Genomic DNA, 17335 nt, shown 5'->3' with positions numbered 1-17335 from the left:
TCCTCTGAACGATCTTGGTGTTCTGCTTTATTTGTACGAGTGATTTGCCCTCCAGTGATGACAGAATTGCCTTAACTTCAACCTAGCAGAACCTCTTTCTGTTTCCTCTTTATTATTTTTTTTCTCTGCTGTCTGCAGTCACCTTCCCGACTCCTGCAGCTACTGCGGCCCTAATTGAGTTCCCTCAAAGCAAAGTCCTGACACAGAGTTGAGTTGTCAGCTATTGTTGTCTTTTGTTGGGCGATTTGCAGCTTAAGTGGAGTCAGTTGAAGAGCAGAGCACATTAGCACAATTTCCAAGAACTCTAATGAAAGACTAATTATACTTCGTCATAAAAAGCTTGACAGAGAAGTGGCGGCATAAGATGAGAGGGTGGAAGTTAATGTACTTTGATTAATTGTTCAAGGAAGGACATCTGTATTAGGCCTGCTAAATATAAGACAACAGTTTTTCTTTCCAATGCTTGCGAATAATTTCTTAGTCACATTTTTTTTTCCCCATTTACCCAAATTGCTCTCACTGAGCATATTTAAATTAACACAACAGGGCAGCAGTTTAACTCCTTTCTTGCTTTAACATTAGCATCGTAAACAGATGCATTAATTCACATGCAAACAGCCACGACACGAGGCAAACTTTATTTACATAAGAAATATAGCATGTTTTTAATATTATGAGATCTCATTAAAAATTACGTTAAAAAAAAATAATAATAATTGTTGGAACTTCTTTATTTTCACCTGTTACTAGGTCAAATATTGTAAAATTTGGCTTGTTTTGATGTCATTAAGCATCGAAGATCACTTTAATTACCAGCTGTTTGGTTTCACAGCCAACCGAACTGTCACTGATCAGGATTCATCAAGTAACGTTGTAAGGATTAAGGTCGCGCTACAGAAAGGAGGATTTCGACTTTGATTTTCTGCAGTTTCAAGCCTTTAATCTACTTCCCTTCCTCACTTTTGATGGGACTCTTCTACCTCCCACCATTGATCTGCCTTCCTTTATGAGTGGCCTAATGAAGCGCAGAAGTGAAAAGAGATTTGTCCCTTTGAGACATCCCTAAATCAGTGTGATGTCTTCACTCCGGAGCACTGTGCCTCCGGGCGTCATTTCTCAGCCAGGCGTCCATGCACAGGAAGGCAGAGCTTCAGAACTGTCAACACTCCTTACGCTCAGAGTTAGAAAGCCAACGCAGACAACAGGCTGATGTTCGAATTTGCATTCAGACACGGCAGCAGCTGACTGCTCTTAAGTCAGCAGTGTACTGAGCGAGGGAGATGTCAGGGTAATTTGGAGCTGATTTCTGCAGTTGATTCATCAATCTAGCTTCTGATTGAATCACCCCGCTCCTAAGACAGCAAACACTGCAGCCGGGGCGCTTGTAATTTAGACTTCTAAGAGCAAACAAGTGTGCACATACACCCACACTAGCAGTCCAAGGTTTGCAATACAGCTCACGGAAGTGCCTCATCCTTTAGGACTTTTCAGTTTACATTGGATCCTTAGACACCGATATCGGAAGGCCCGATGAATGGTGAATAGACACTTTGTGGCAAATCATTGGCTTCAGATCAATGGCAGACAGTAAGAAGATAGTAAAACTCGCTGAGTGCACACTCTAAGGTTTGGAGTTTAACACCTCTTGAGGCTTTTGATAGATTATTGGTGACATGGTTCTTCAAATGCACAGACACTGATGCTATGAGGTTGCTAACAAGGCCCTGCATTTCTGCATCAGATGAAGCACCAGCAGTTCAATTGTTTTTTTTTGCTGGAAAAAAATTCTACTATTTTTGAACACAAGTGAAGAATAACCTCTGAGCTGTCAAACATCTCAAAAGATGTCTGGAATCACTTCACATGCAGCCTTTTCTTTTGCTACTCGTGAGGTTGTAAATGGGACGGCTTCAAATTAAACCCAGTGCACCTTTTTTTTTTTTTTTAGGTTTTCATCATCCATCTTATTGACACTGATTTCATTTAATTGTTTCAGTATTTCATTAATCCTTCACCATCTTTTCGAAATCTGAAAAGAGTGATGAGCATTTATAATGAACCCCCTGACTAAACCTTTAACCAATTACCATCAGAATTCACCTAATAAGTAACTAGAGTCTGGATGTAATTTAATCTCAGTTTAAATATGGCTGTCTTGTAAAGACCTCAAAGATTTGCTAGACTAGAGAACATTAGTGAGCTTTACAAATCAGGTTTTTATATAAAAGCAAAAGCTATTGTTGCAAGAAAGTCATATAAAATCCTTTTAAATCCCTCAAACGATGTAGGAGACATGCCAACCATGTGGCAAAAGATGCTCTATTCAGATTAGTTTTACATTTAAGCCTACAAGCAAAATGTGACATATGAGAGGAAACGACAAGGCTGCACAAGACCAAGACTTTAGGTTCTCCTTCGTGCATAAAATCAACCATAAACATTCATTCTAGAGCTAAAGTGGAACGGTTTAGATCTCAGTCCTGGTCTTCAGGGGCTACTGTCCACTATGTTTTCAGTATTTTCCTGCTGCTGCACACTTGACTTAAATAAATATATGATTAGAAAGTTTCCGCAGCAACTGATCGTATGAAAATTCAACTGTTTGAATCACGAATCAAAACTGACAATCTCAATAAAATACCCAGAATCTAGAGGTTGTAAAATGAAAAATGTGGTGACATTTAAAGTGCAACGGACAGTTTTGCATACCATCAATTGAAGACTGCATAGCTCTGACATCACTGGCCGGCTTTGTAAATAGAGGATAAAAGAGTTGATGATGAGGATGTGGCCTGAGCCCCATTCCAACTATCCTCAATCTGATGGGATAAACCTCATGCAAATCTGGATTGGATTAGAGAGAAGCACTGGCAGGCCTAATTAGGAGAGGTTTTCCTCTGCAGGCATTAGTTTAATACCAAAGAAGAGTCTTTCAGAAAGAAAGTGGCTTTCAGGAATTAGACGCAGAAAGGACGGATGGATGGAGGAAGTAGTAAGCACAGACCATGCAGACTCAGAAGGAGAGGGCGTGATGCGGACGTTGGAAGCTGCACGAAGGAATGCTAAAAGGTGAAAGAGATGCCGATTTGTGGAACGGTCGGACATCGGGGGTTTCAAACACATCTAGAGAGGATTCTCAGAAGCAGCAGATTGGGCTGCAAATCACAGTCTACCAAGAAATGATACTCAGACCACGGAGAGCTTGTTGCTATGGAAACGTCATCATTGCAGGCACTGCTTTAATCCGTGGAAGCTTGTTAAGTTAACATGAGGCTCAGGCAGCCACCTTATGCTTCTGCACTCACAACACAACGCTGTGCCAGAATTCTAGCTGCTCACAGGGGACAAAATTTCATCAGAAATGCTTTCATCCCAGAAGGCAGGATTATTTTTGTTTCGTTATTGTTCCAGTAAAAGGTTTGCTTAAAATACATTTTGTATACAATGTTTGACTCCCGGTGCTGTATTTTTGCTTGTGTCCTGGTGGGTATTGAACAACAGACCTGCATCAGAAAGACAAAATGGACAAAAAGGGTGGAGAGCAGAGGAAGCTGGTGGCGCTGCGGGAGACCTACAGAAAGTTAAACAAATATAAGGCTTTAATGTCGATATTCTCAGTAGGTGAGGAGTCTGCATTTGGACATTCACAGTTCCTGCAGCGGAGCAGTCAGCCTGTCACTTATGTAACAATCTCAGTCCCGACAGCTCGTCGTATTGTTTTGGATTTGCTTCTAAAAATCAAATATCTGTCCGACGGCTACAATAATCCATGGGAATTTGCCGCATTAATATATTCAGTGGAAGGGGGGGAAAAAAAGAGAGGAGACGATAAGCCTGTCTGCTTAATGATAATATAGCTATAAAAACGGCACTCAGTGAGAGAAGAAAATGAATTCGAGTATGATTTACAGGCGCACAGATGAGTTGCCTCCTCCGCCCCCTTTTCTGTTTGCTGCTCTGGCAGCGAACAAAGGCAGACATGTAGATGAATGGAAGACCGCCCGGTGTTAAAAAGGACGGCAAGGCCACTTCCAGGTCAGGCTCTGGGAGGCCTGTTCGGAGTAGATAGCCGTGACAGATGACCATATAGAGGAAGGCTGATACACTGTCCAGCGTTAGCTGCTTCAGGAGTGAGTGATAGATGAAGACACACCGAGCAAGCGATTTAGATTTAGTTTAAGTAGCAAGAAGCTTTTCTCTGTCAGAGTCAGCTAAAGTTTAGTATGTAATGTCCATAAATAAATCAAAAAGATTGTAACAGTTCCACCACTTTAATACAAAAAACGTGACTAATTGATGTAGCGCTAAAATAAGAGTAGCCATTGTCATCCTCAGTTGTTTATGGCTGAGAGAAGAATGTTCTTGTCCAAGATTTCTTGATACATGACCCTATCCAGATGTTTCCCAATAATTCTGAGTAGGTGAGGACTCTGCATTTGGGCATTCAGAGCAGGTCTGTGTTGAGCCCAAATAGTCTGATTTTGTTCTCATATTACTGCAGAACCTTCTCCTAATTTCTTCTGGAATCAGTTAGATGTTCAATGTCAAATTTAAGACAACCTGGTACAAAATGTGTAACAATAACAATATCTTTTATGAAGCCCTAGACAAAGGAAGTGAATGTTGACTTTATAATTCTTCCACGTTGAAATAACTCAACCAGATTCTTGTTGACCGCCTTGAGGCCCATTCCAGGCTTATGCAGATCTGATATGATGTCACAGATGTCTTTTGGTACGACTTTGTTCCTACCCATGGTGGCAGAGAGATTGGAACAGATGATACAGTAGGGTTCAAATTTGTTTGTTACAAACTGACCAAGCATTAAAAAAAAAAAAAAAGCACCACCATGTCCTCAGATCACAGCAGAGGGCATATTCCTTCAGTAACAGGCCATGAAAAACAAACATTTCCTTACGGTATTTATACAGGCTCTGCTCTTTTGTTGCACTGTAGGCAGCAGATGCACAGCTTCTAATCCCAAGACAAAGTGCTCTGTTTTGAACATTGGAACTATCAAAGTGTTACACATCTTGCACTTTAATGACGTGCAAACATACTGTATGCTGCTATAGGTGAATACTATTGCCTCCCATTACTATTGCTGCAATATTTACACAAGCACTGCATAAATGTTGCAGCAGGAGCCTCATACTATGCTATGCAAACAATCTGTCTTCACTGATGAAGATTTACTCACCTTGGCATGCTGTAGTCTAGAGCAGTGTTCCCCAGCCCTGGGCCTCATGGCACACTGCCCTGCATATTTTAGATGTTTCCCTGCTTTAACGTTCCTGATTCAGGCGATTGCAGTTCAGCAAGTGCCTGTTAATCAGCCATCAATTGGAATCAGCTGGGTTGAAGCAAGGAAACTCCTGAAACGTGCAGGACAGTGTGCCTTGAGGAAAATAGAAAGCAATGTCACAGCCATGGTGGAATTCTGTGACAGCAACAAAACCAAAACTTTGTTTTGCTAGTAGCAAAATGTTGTTACAAAGTGTTTCAAGCTTTTATTTGTAAGAACGTCCTCCTTTATTTTTCTTCAGTTCAATACAGATCTTAATGTAATTTTATGACATCAAAAAAGCAACAGCTCTGCACTTATGTAATAATTCAGACCAACTCTCGGGTCTTTCTGAGTAAGTCAAGGCGAGCCACGTGGGAGCTGAGGCTGGAGGCCAAATGTAAAACTATATGCAGAGGAATCTATTTGTTAGCAGAAAAATGAAGCTGTGGAAGCATCACCGTTCACGTCTAATTTCCTGTCTGTTTCCCAGATGTAGACACCACCAAGGACCCCTGTCAGAAGGTTAAGTGTAGCCGACACAAGGTGTGCATCGCCCAGGGCTACCAGAGAGCCGTGTGCGTCAACCGCAAGAAGCTGGAGCACAGGTGAGCGTGTGTAGAAAGACTGACTGACTAATTCCCCAAACACAGGAAGATTGAGAAAACGTCCTCCAGCACACTGACACGAGGTCAACACTGATAGTCTACACTGCTGCTAGAGTGGGATGTGTTTTGCTGCTGGCCAGAGTGGGAACAATAAGAGAGCTCCTGCTGTGTAATGAGAAGCTAATACATTCAGACAACATGGAGGGGACTGTTTGCATCTTGATCTCATGCCCAGCCTGGAGCTGCTGAGTCTCTACTCTGAGTTAATATGGCAGTGGCAGTCTTAGCTTGATGAAGTAAGGGTGAAGTATTTGCATGTCCCCTAACCCACAGACTGAAGCAGCCCGCGCTGCGCTCTCCTGATGGGAACTGCCAGCCATGTCCCATCTCCTCCACCGGGCCAGTGTGTGGATCAGACGGACACAACTACGCCTCAAAGGTACGTTTTCCCATGTTTAGAGGCTCTGTACAAACTCGTACTGTAGAAACTCCCTAGACTAAACTAGTAGCACATTGACAACATTTTACCTAAAGTGAAGGAAGACAGCTTAAAATACTGTTACAATATGAAACAGTAATGACTCAAGACAGAAGTCAAAGTGTAACATTTGAGTACTGTTTACTGTATTTTTTAACAGATTTCACATTGTTGATGGGGGAATTTTTTTGTTTTTGTGAGTTGTTGTCTTGCACTGAGAAGGTCTTGGTCATTTGGTCATTGAGCTTTATTTACATTTAGTACTTTGTTCACTTTGCTCTCTAGTTGAAATCTGAAATAATAAAGTCCTCACTATTGCAAGGAGAGGCCCATTCAGTACATTAGAATATCATTGAAAACTTAATTTATATCAGTAACTCAATTCACCAGCTGAAACACACTATGTAGATTACAGACTGGTGTTTTAAGGCCTTTATTTTGCATAATTATGATGATTTTCTGCATACAGCTTATGAAAATAAAATATTTAATATTAGAATATTAAATGAGTTATATTGAGTAGAAGAAACATGTTTAATGTCGAAATGAAGGCTTAAGGAAAAGTATGTTTAGTACATGCTAGAAGGTCTTTCTTTTACTTTTGATCTAATAAGTGAGCAAAATGTTCTATTACTGAATATGACTAGTTAGCTCAGTTTCACTGAATCATATTATCCACTCCTACACTCCTGTTTACTATATATTCTTGAGATGATAATGTGTTCATTGGCGTATTACTCATTATTTACCTCTGTCCTTTCCAGATGGCTATAAAACAATATTTTATTTACTCAGGATTAAACAGAAATAATCACTGAACGTCCATAAAATCAAAAGGGGAAAAAAATAATAATAATCTTGGCTGCGTTCCTCTTACTGAGGCAGTACAAAATATGGAAATGAATGCATTGGTTAAACATCACCTTTGCTGTGGTGCTTACTTAATGTGTTTGGGAAGCATATGTTGCGTGAAGACACACACACACGGCTATTAAAAGCGATAAATCTGTTATGTATTCTGACAGCGTGCCGTGTAGTTTGGGATAAAAACAGAAGAACACTCTGATCTGAGCCGTGTGAGGAGCTTCTCCTGGGAAAACCCAGGACAAAGAGCCATGATATGCTACCTCAGAGGGACCAATTGGCAACTCGCGGTGACAGGGTCCTGTGTATTTATTGATTAATGCTTTGTCTCATGGATCCCTATTCCTGACCTCTGCGAGTGAGCAGAGGTTGGATGTCGACACATTTGGGGGCAAGTCTCAGATTTGAATCGGGGGTTTACAGTCAGTCGCCTCATGAATATTTGATCTGTGTTGCAGCAATAACTCATTTTGGTTCACCTTTGTGTCCCCTTGTCGACGCTGCTGGCTTGTGTGTCTACATGTAATGATCCTGTGTGTGTGTGTGTGTGTTGCAGTGCAAGCTAGAGCAGCAGGCGTGTCTTACTGGGAAAGCTCTCACCCTGAAGTGTTCAGGTCTGTGTCCTTGCCCAACTGCAGCGCCTGTGTCCAGGGAGGGGAAACACGGTGAGATCCAAATTTGTGGCAAAATAATTAATAACTGTAGTCCACAAGCGTGATAGCTGCGCTAGTTTTATATCAGCCTCCTCGTTTTTTTTGTAGTATGACATGCCCTCTACGTGCAGAAAATACGTCATGCGTATCCCTCCATCTGGCTTTCACAGAGAGCTGCACCGGGCAGGATCTGTCTGATCTCGGCGAGCGTCTGAAGGACTGGTTCCAGCTCCTGCAGACCAACGCCAAGCAGAACAATAACAGCAAGCAAGGGGCCAGAACCCCAGCAGCCAGCACTACGTCAGGTTAGAGCCTTTTCTCAATTAATCACCACAGCATTATGAAAACATTTTTCAGCAACTCTAAATCGACTGTTTTATTTTATTTAATTTCTAAAAGAACATAAGAAAATTCTGTCAGTCAAATCTGACAGAACTGTCAAAAGACGGTTAAAAACATTGCTAAAGGGTTTATAGAGGAGCAGTGTTGTGTCGAGTTTTTAAAGAGACTCTTGGCACTGTTTCAAGACATTAAACTGTGATGTTAAATTTCATTTAAGCCATATTTGATATATATGTATGTAGCATTTTGCAACAACTGGAGCTAACATAGTTACTTGGTTATGCTATAAAATGACACCATGAGCCTAAAAAACATATAATGCAAGATCTTTAAGTCACATGAACTTCATGAGAAGTTGTCAGAGTGGCATCAGTGATTTTGTCAAAAAGATAAATTGTGCTAAATTTAGTATTATTTTCCTACAGAGTAAATGTAAATTTCACCAATAAGTGTGAATGATGGTGTACCTCCTCAGACCATTGACCAGATTTGATGTACTACATTGTATGTATTATTTGTGCAGCTGTTTGCACAATAAGAGTAAATGAGTTTGTGTCAGCAGTGCTGGACAGGAGCCTGGTCGCCAGCTGTAAGGACTCCATAGGTTGGATGTTCTCCAAGCTCGACACCAATAACGACCTTTACCTGGATCAGGCCGAGCTGGCTGCCATCAACCTGGACAAATACGAGGTCTGCATCCGGCCATTTTTCAACTCCTGCGACTCCTACAGGGATGGAAAGGTTTCCACGGCTGAATGGTGCCTCTGCTTCTGGAGGGAGAGTGAGTATTTCTGAGGCTCTCTACTGTGACTTTCTGCTGGCAGTGTCTGCTGCCTGTGTGCTATCTGTTGCTCCAGTAATATTAGTCTTACAATTCAGCCTTGCGTCACTTTGTCAGGTAAAATGGTTCCACCTCCTCTTGTAAAAACAATCTCCTTCTATCTTGTTTAAGAGCCGCCCTGCCTAGCAGAACTGGAGAGGATTCAAGTTCTGGACGGTGGAAAGAAAAAGTTTGGTATGTATTAATATTCTGCAGCTCCATGCCAACACGTTTAGCAGTGGATGTCTTCATCTGGTGGTTCTGTTAGATAAATAACTGGATCCACTCTGTGAGTGATGTAGTGCTAACACAAGACACAACCCTCTGTCTATCCTCTGTATAGTGTGTAAGCAGATGAATATGTAAGCATCCAGATTTGTATATCAGTGTGTGAGAGTGTGTATGTACTGCAGAATTTGGTTGGTTGGCTGACTGGGCTCTGAGTCAGGCCTCTCCAAGGACACAGAGTGGTGAGCAGAGAGCTGCCTGCCAGCAAGACACTCAGATGTTCCCCTGAAAGATTGGATTAGGCCTCTGTTTGGCTTTTATTTATTTTTATTTTAACTACGTAATAAATATCTAGTCTGTGGGATATTTCATTTTTAACCCGTCTTTGCATATGAGAAGTTTAAGTTTCTTTGCATGTGCGTGAATCTCACAGTCCAATAATAAAACTTTTCAGGCTCTTTTTGACCTCATTTCTTGCATCCCTCGTCCCGATCTTTTGGTTCTGGCAAGGACCGGGTCAGTTTGAAAGCTGCGAAAATAAACCACTCCCACTAGGAAGCTTCCTTTCAGCAAGAAAATTGCTATCTAGTCTATGCAGTCTATGGATATTTGTTTTGCATCTTGCTGGAAACACGTTTTTGTATGGTGTGAGGGCTTATTACTTCTTGCTGCAAATTAATGGCCACCTAGACTGTGGGCAGTCTGGGACAAAAAAGTCACTATTCTGGATTTCTTTTTCAATGGGGCGTGGAAGGGAAGGCCCACACTTGACTCTCACTGATTTAAGCTTGTGCGTGTGCAGGCCGATTCATCCCCAGCTGCAACGAGGACGGCTACTACAGGAAGCAGCAGTGCGACAGGGGCGAGTGCTGGTGCGTCGACCAAAACGGAGGAGAAGTCGCGGGGTCTAGGATTCGTGGCAAGCCGGATTGCGGTAAGCCTCGACAAGGTTTCAACAGCCGTCGGGGAGTTTGTGAAATGATGCCGGGATCTGAACGACAGGAACACCGTTAGAAATATCCGCAGCATATCCGCCCGCTTCTTCCCTGCAACCTTGCAAGCATTTCAGCACAAAACCTTCTTTTGTTCTGAAGGACTGAGCCCCGCTGGAACACAGCTTAATTCAGAAACCGGTGCCACTTTTTAGCGTCCAGAGTCATTGGCATTCTAAAGCGCCGCTTGTCGCTGTGAGAAAAGTCTTTCAAGATAAATTGGTGGCGGGGAAGTGGGGCTGGTTGGACGGAACCTGCGTCTGATAAGAATGGTTCCCCTGGCACAGTTTAGAAGTAGCCATTAAAACCCAGACAAAGTCAAACGCATGTCCCCCTTAGCTGTCACTGCCGTCAATATTCTGAAACAGAAAGGACACTCTCGCACACACACACACAAACACACTCACAGTGGCTGTAATTCACTTACTCTCCATGCTTCTCTTCGCAGATTCTGAAATGACATATTCAGGGGATTTTGGCAGCGCAGTCGGATGGGAAGACGAGGAGGAGAAAGAAGCTGAGGAGACTGCAGAGGAGGCTGAGGAGGAGGAGGGAGAGGTGGGAGAGGTGGATGACGGGGGGTATATCTGGTAAAAGGGTCAGCTTTTAGCCCAGCCTCCTCTATGTGGGAGCATTTAACGGTCCCAAACACACACACACACACACATACACACTGCTGATGATGGACATGTTAAAGGCACTCCACTCAGATTTATAATGGGTTAGAAAAACATGAGGGAATGTCGTGATTTGGAAGGGGGTCAGACGCTGATGGGAGTATTTATCGTTTCTGGGTGCTCTTATCTTGGGAAACAGGAAATGGGAGATGATGTTCAGAAATATTGGGCTTGGGAGTAAAAAAAAAAAAAAAGGGAAAAATCTTGTCCTTTAAATTGTGAATCTTTGTTCTCCTTTGTTGTATGTCCTTTGAACTATCTACGAGCTGTTTTTAGCTGATGTGTAATGGAGATTTTAAGAAGCTGCAGGTGCTTGCATTAAATATATATATATATATATATCCAGTTTGGGTGCATTTCAATAGTCTAGAGTGGTTTTCTTTATCTTTTATGAGTGCAGATGGAAACCGGTTATGGTTTTAGTTTGAAATCTGCCCTTAAAGGAAATGAAACCTGGTGGAGTATTGAAAAGCGCCCTCTGGCCTTATTGTTTTCACCTCATACGCTTTGGCTCATATGTGACAGTAGTGCTCTGTCTCATTCATGACTTATTAGGACGTTTCTCACACATCACTCCTTAGCTTGTACATAACGTGTTCATCAGAAGACAGAATGTCACCTGCTGGTCAATGCCTTGAAAGACTGGCAGCTTTACGGCTTAGCTGACAAGTGTTCATCGTAATATAATGTGCATTGGTTATTGTGTTTAATTAAAAAAAACAAACAAAAAAAAACATCAAATAAAATAAATCTTATCTATGTGGCTGATCTGGTCACCGTGCTTCTGAGTCTGAGAAGTTTTTCATTTTTGCTGCTACTCTCCATTTTAGTGCATAAAGTGACCGGCAATGGAAAAATTGTCCATATAATGAATTATTGGTAAGTTGTCTGCAGTGATGTGTTTCTTTCTTCTTTTCATTTATTGAATGCCAGATTTAATTCAGGAGCAGTTCCGCTAATAGTTTGTTCAAAGTAATAGTTGATATTTGATATTTTTATTACACAATTTACCGTGAGAAGAGAAATAACAGTCTTTAAGGCATTTTATATTGGGGCACAAATCTGGTTCGTACGTTTGAGTTGAGGACTTGTTCTAAACTTGGGCAGCATTAGATAGCTGAATAAAATACATACATCTCTGATTGTGGTCAGGTCAACTGAAAATGGGTGAAAAAGAGCCAAAGTCCAAAGAAAAACCGAGAAGGACCTTTGGAAAGTGAGAAAAAAAGTGACTGCAAACAAGCAGGAATTAGGATTAGGGTAGTTCAAGGTACAAAGCACAAATGTTTTAAAAGGTTCTTGCTGCAAAAATGTTAGAGCAAGTTACAATTGTTGCTCTACACTTCATATCAGCTCTTACAGTTACGACACTTTTCCTCTAAACATTTCTGCTTGTGGAAACCGTAGCCATGGGGTGGAAACTAAATGAGCTTCACTCGTCCCTCTTAAAAAAGTAATTCAGTTTTAAAACTATATTTAGCAGGCTATGATCTGCCTGTTTTCATATTTATGTTTATTCCCATACAATTAAAATGTATGGGAATAAATTGGCAGATAAGGCTCCCACTTTTATCTGCCCCCCCACCCAGGAAAAGGATGGTGATGGCGGGCGAAATAAATCTATAAAGCTCGCTGATAAAAAAAATAATAAACTGCAGCAAAGACTGGCATCTTAAGGTCACTAGGTTTCCATAACAACCATTCAGTTCACACTGATCATTCTCGACATCTTATTTTAAGCTGTGTGCACAAACTGCTCCAAACGTGAGGGAACCTTACATATAATCTCATCACATCAGTATAAACAGTCATCAAGCAAAAGAAAATGGGCTGAACAAGATTTAAATAGGCTAAAGGCACAAACTAGACAGTGGCAGAATAAGTTTAGTTCAGAGGAGGAGATAAGAAGCACTTTTAACAATAAAATTACGGTACCCTCTTGAAGTATAATATCAAAACAAACAGTTCATTGTAATCTTCATAGAAACAGCTCATTTAAAGCAGTTGCTCTCAGGCAGCTTCATGCCTAGTTTGGAATAGCACAACACATAAGACATCTGGTAGTCATAGCAAGAAGCCTAAACAATGTGAGGCTGTTACTCAGGTTACATTTCACAATTGAAAGTACAATTAGATTTTTGACCCCTTTGTTTGCTTTAAACTGTTGTAAACATACTGAATTCTGCTACTGTTACGAATGGTATTATTCTGGCTCACTATTTCAGAGGAGCAAATCTTTTTCAGGAATGTTGCTCAGACAAGATTATTCTAGTGACATGAAAATCGAGAACATCTCCCACAATATGTCACGTAGTAGTGCCCCGCTCTTGAAGCTCAATTTTAAAAAATCACCAGCGCAAATCTCTAAATCTCCTCTTTGTGTGACCTGTTCGCTGTGAAGCGGATTGTGTTGACACAATGTGGTTGCCGGCTTACGTTCCTTATGCCTTCCCTCGTTGTGTGAAACGTGGCTTGTAGGGAAACCAGTAGAAATTGGATATAGACCTCGGTCTGCATGTGAGCAGCTCTTAAAGCACAACACCTACAGAAAAATGTGTTTCCTCGGGACACTGCTTAAGACTCTCCTCTGTTAGCGATTTACTCTGGGAACAGTGAAACAGAAACCCCTTTGGTATGCAACGCTCCTTGTCTTCAAGAGTTCACACCAGGAACGTCTGCCATTGCATTGTGAAAACTGACAGTAACCAATCTTTGGAAATGTCACCTCACAGTTTCGTATTTCTGTGATAATGGAAATCAGCACCGGTAACGTCCCATCGGGCAAAACCTCCGATGTGAGTGAATGTTCCTGCCAACAGATGTCTGAATACCTGATATATACACACAGCAGCCGTCTCGAGCTACCCAGAGGGACCAATCATTTTCTGCAACCTGCCAGCTTGTTATGCCGGATCTTCCTCCTGCTTGTAAAAAAATAAAAAAAATGAAAAATAAATCTCATGCACCAGAAGCAGATTTAAATCCTCACAAATGCTTCCAGAAATAGTACCCTTGATGCTGTAACTGTAGAATAAGAGGGGATCAAATGCAGCTTCTTCTAACATATTGCACCTGTTTACGGCCCATGGTTCAAAGGTATGCGTAATTAAAGTTGTCAGGATTTTTTTTTTCCCTTTGATGATTAAATATATTCAGATTAAAGGTTAATTTCTAGATGTTCTCTTATGAGACTAGGCTGCTGCAATAAAAGAAACATTTCATTTAGGGCTTTAACACATCTTTATCAGGGATGCCAGTAAATGTGGCATTCTTGATAAAGATGTGCAAATCTGTGTAATACAGTTGTTATAACAGGGATCATTTAAAGTGCGTGCAACCATAAACTCAGTAAAAATACAGGAAAGTTTATTGTAGTCAAATTGAATAAAAGAATACATGGGTATTACAATATATTAGCATCATCTTTCTAATATTCTAATGATTCTGTGAGGATTTAGTGGAAATAATGCCTTTTTATGTATATTAATTTCCGTTTAAAAGATTTTAAGGGGAACCCATCACCTCTCAAAGTTTATGAATCGCAGGTCAGAGTTTGCTTTGTGCACCTTGCAGCCTCCACACCCGTCTCACATCCCTCTCTGTGGCGTTCAGCACACTGAACACGTCGACATTTCTTGTCTTTTGAAACTCCTCCAGCGGTCTCTGGAAAACAGGCACTGGGATGATGAAGTTGAGGTGCGGATAGGTTACGCTCGCGGCCAGGTCTCGCGCATTGCTCGATACGATCCCTGCGACAGAGCAGATAAGACAAGCCGTCCTTAAGTCTGCAGCCACGGCAGAGCAGCGATCTGATGAGAGCGGCACAGCTGGGTTCTTTGTCTGCACGTGCATCACAGGCAGGTTTTCTCGTGGTGGTCGCACGCCCCCCACTGTTCGAGAAGATCATTATTCTTTGAAGGTGCAGGGCTTCTTACCAAGCAGCTCTCCCGACTGTTTTTGCACCACAGCGCCCCCGCTGGCTCCCGCTTGTACTGCGCATGTGGTCTGAAGCATGACAGGCTGGCCATTCAAGCTGATGGCCTTGGAGAGGACACCAGATGTCAGGGATGGGCCGCAGACTCGGCCCAGCCCGCCGTATCCCACTACCACCACAGCCTCACCTGAAACCATAATAGATATATAAAACTCAGCTGAGTGTTAAATCTCACAGCACTCTTGTTAAGGTAAGTTAGCGTTCCTTTCTTTTAATTTTACAGCTAAAATCATACCTGGGTGAAAACCTTTTGACATTCTGGGGATCACAGCTTCTGGGACAGGGACTCTAAGCTCAATTAAAGCCAAATCATATGGTGACGATGGTTTAGTGGAGAACAAAACATCGCCCACAGCATCTCGGACTCTGAAAAAGAAATATAAAAAAAGTTTTTAAATAAATATCAAGCTCACAAATTATCTGCTTTATTTCAATAGATCACTACGGCTCGTTAGACTATATTCTAATTTTTTCTGTCTGCTCAGAAAAATGACCATAACGACCAGAAAATGCTCTTTGGCTTTACCAGACTGGAAATCAATTTATTGAAGACAAATAATCATTTAAAGTGTTTTTAAATTATTTTACCGATTTCCCATTTTGACTTTGTGATAGTAGTTTACTTGTAAATCAACATATTTTGTTTCTCCCTCTCATTTTGTTGTATTCTTTCTGTTTTCCCAATACTTTCTGCATGTATTGTATTGTTCCGCACTCGTCTTCTATTGTCTCATTTGAACTACCATCCTGCTTCTGGTGTTTCTGCATCATGCAGTGTCACGCGGAAGTATTTACACTTGTTGAACTGTTTTGCGACAATTACCAGATAATGAAGAGTAAACAATGAATCACCTGCCATCTTGATAAAACTTCAGGGTGACCGAAGACTTCCCACCGACTACATGCCGGCAAGTTACCACCAGCCCTGCACTGACAGCAACTCCTGAGCCCCAGGCCTGTCCACTGTCCACAAAGCACACAGTGGGGTGTCTGACAGCTTCTGAACCCTGAGCTGTTCTGGACATGCAGAGATCTGCCTCTTTTTTTTGTTCCCAAACCCCGTGAAGCGGATCTCGGACCCCTGTGCAACGAATGACGCTCCTGAAGATCATGTCAACAGAGCAGACTAAAGTGAGGCCTATCCACTCATTTGACTTCCAGCCAAATGGAGAAACAATCACACCGATGAGACGGACACTGTCAGTGGCCTCCACCACAAACAAGCCTCCACCCTCTGTGCCGGGTAGGCAGCGAGCGTCTGTGAGGATGACAGCATTGTCTTCTCCAGCCAGGTTGCTGACAATCCCTCGGCTGAGGGTGCCGATGAACAGGTCTAAGCAGAGGGAGCCAAAAGGAGAGCCGCATGCAACAACCGGGCAGCCTTTCTGCAGAGAGGAGCTGCTCTGCCACGGGGTACTTTCCGTGTCTGTGTTGTTGTTCACCACCACACCCACCCTGAGGACTGCAAACCAGCTGAGGGACAGTGCATCTCTGATTAGCTCAGCATCCTCATCATCACCATGGAAACGCCACTGGTCTGTCTCCTGGAAAACTCCCATGAAGGTACGTTTGAACTCCACGCAGTTCAGCAGCATCAGCAGCTCGCCTGAAACCTCCCGCTGACGGGACGGCTTGCTCCTTCTGGAACCTGACAAGCATACGCGGATTTTTAGTTGGTCGCAGAAGCTGCGGGGAAACAGGACCACGGCGTCTGAGGAGAGGAGCTCTCTGTCGGTAACAAACCGGCTAAACGGGAGGCCGGTGCATAAAACAGTACCAGACCGAGGGTGGACGATTACTCCACTGCAGCTGACGGGTTTCTTCCCTGCTGACCCAGAAACTTTAATCACACAGCAGCACTTTTCCACATCTTTCAGCTCCATATTTCTGCAGCGTGGATCAACTTTACTATAGTAAATAGCACGAAAAATCACCCAAAAGCAATGCACTTAAAACTCCTACAGTCCAATGATGAGATAACAAGATAAGCTTAAATTACAGGGTAAAATATGACAGTCAATCAAAATTTAATGCACTGTTTTGTCGCAAATAGCTCCAATAATTACCTAACTTCCTGTTTATTTCTCAATGTTCAACACGATTGGTGAAAATCTGAAATTATCCAGCCAATAGGAAACAAGGAGGAGAAGACCGGTAGTTTAAAGGCGCTGCATCCTCAAAATTGCCAGTGCACTGATAATAATTTGATCCTACGTATTTACTTCATTGTGTTTCCATACACTATGACATTTTTTATATCAGTGAAAAATCTAAAACTGTTTTCACACGCTAAGGTTTTGACAAAAACATTCATTTAAACTTCTTGAAATATAATTGCCTCCCCTAGTTTGAGAGTTGCGCTTTCACACAACTTTTTACGGCTGTGCTTTGGCAT

General features: G+C 42.1%; 2 protein-coding genes across 5 annotated transcripts in view; one reads left to right on the top strand and one right to left on the bottom strand.

Annotated features, from left to right (window-relative positions):
* spock2 (SPARC (osteonectin), cwcv and kazal like domains proteoglycan 2) overlaps window positions 1-11720 on the top strand; it is a 29154-nt gene extending 17434 nt beyond the window's left edge. For 2 of the 3 annotated variants that reach the window (XM_044137410.1, XM_044137409.1), the window contains 8 exons: window positions 5778-5892; window positions 6226-6331; window positions 7791-7899; window positions 8058-8192; window positions 8792-9010; window positions 9182-9244; window positions 10080-10211; window positions 10718-11720. In XM_044137410.1, coding sequence (XP_043993345.1) covers window positions 5778-5892; window positions 6226-6331; window positions 7791-7899; window positions 8058-8192; window positions 8792-9010; window positions 9182-9244; window positions 10080-10211; window positions 10718-10863 — 1025 coding nt within the window. In that variant the 3' untranslated portion in view covers window positions 10864-11720. Of the gene's footprint in view, window positions 1-5408; window positions 5685-5777; window positions 5893-6225; window positions 6332-7790; window positions 7900-8057; window positions 8193-8791; window positions 9011-9181; window positions 9245-10079; window positions 10212-10717 lie in introns of those variants that run through there. The other variant, XM_044137411.1, reaches the window with a different exon arrangement.
* Window positions 11105-16998, bottom strand: tysnd1 (trypsin like peroxisomal matrix peptidase 1). Of its 2 annotated transcripts, none has more exons than XM_044137408.1 (5): window positions 15793-16998; window positions 15176-15306; window positions 14882-15067; window positions 14469-14695; window positions 11105-13870 (listed from the first exon to the last, which is right to left on the bottom strand). In XM_044137408.1, exons 1-4 carry the CDS (start codon window positions 16821-16823, stop codon window positions 14493-14495), a joined length of 1551 nt encoding a protein of 516 aa, XP_043993343.1. In that variant the 5' UTR covers window positions 16824-16998; the 3' UTR covers window positions 11105-13870; window positions 14469-14492. The 2 variants fall into 2 exon arrangements, with proteins under 2 accessions (XP_043993343.1, XP_043993342.1); XM_044137407.1 differs by having other exon boundaries at window positions 11105-13867.
* Window positions 16999-17335: the final 337 nt, after the last annotated feature.

This window comes from Gambusia affinis, linkage group LG13 (assembly GCF_019740435.1).
Source record: "Gambusia affinis linkage group LG13, SWU_Gaff_1.0, whole genome shotgun sequence".
Classification (NCBI taxonomy): domain Eukaryota; kingdom Metazoa; phylum Chordata; class Actinopteri; order Cyprinodontiformes; family Poeciliidae; genus Gambusia; species Gambusia affinis.
Note: the sequence above shows the minus strand (reverse complement) of the source record. Positions and strands in the feature narration are given on the sequence as shown.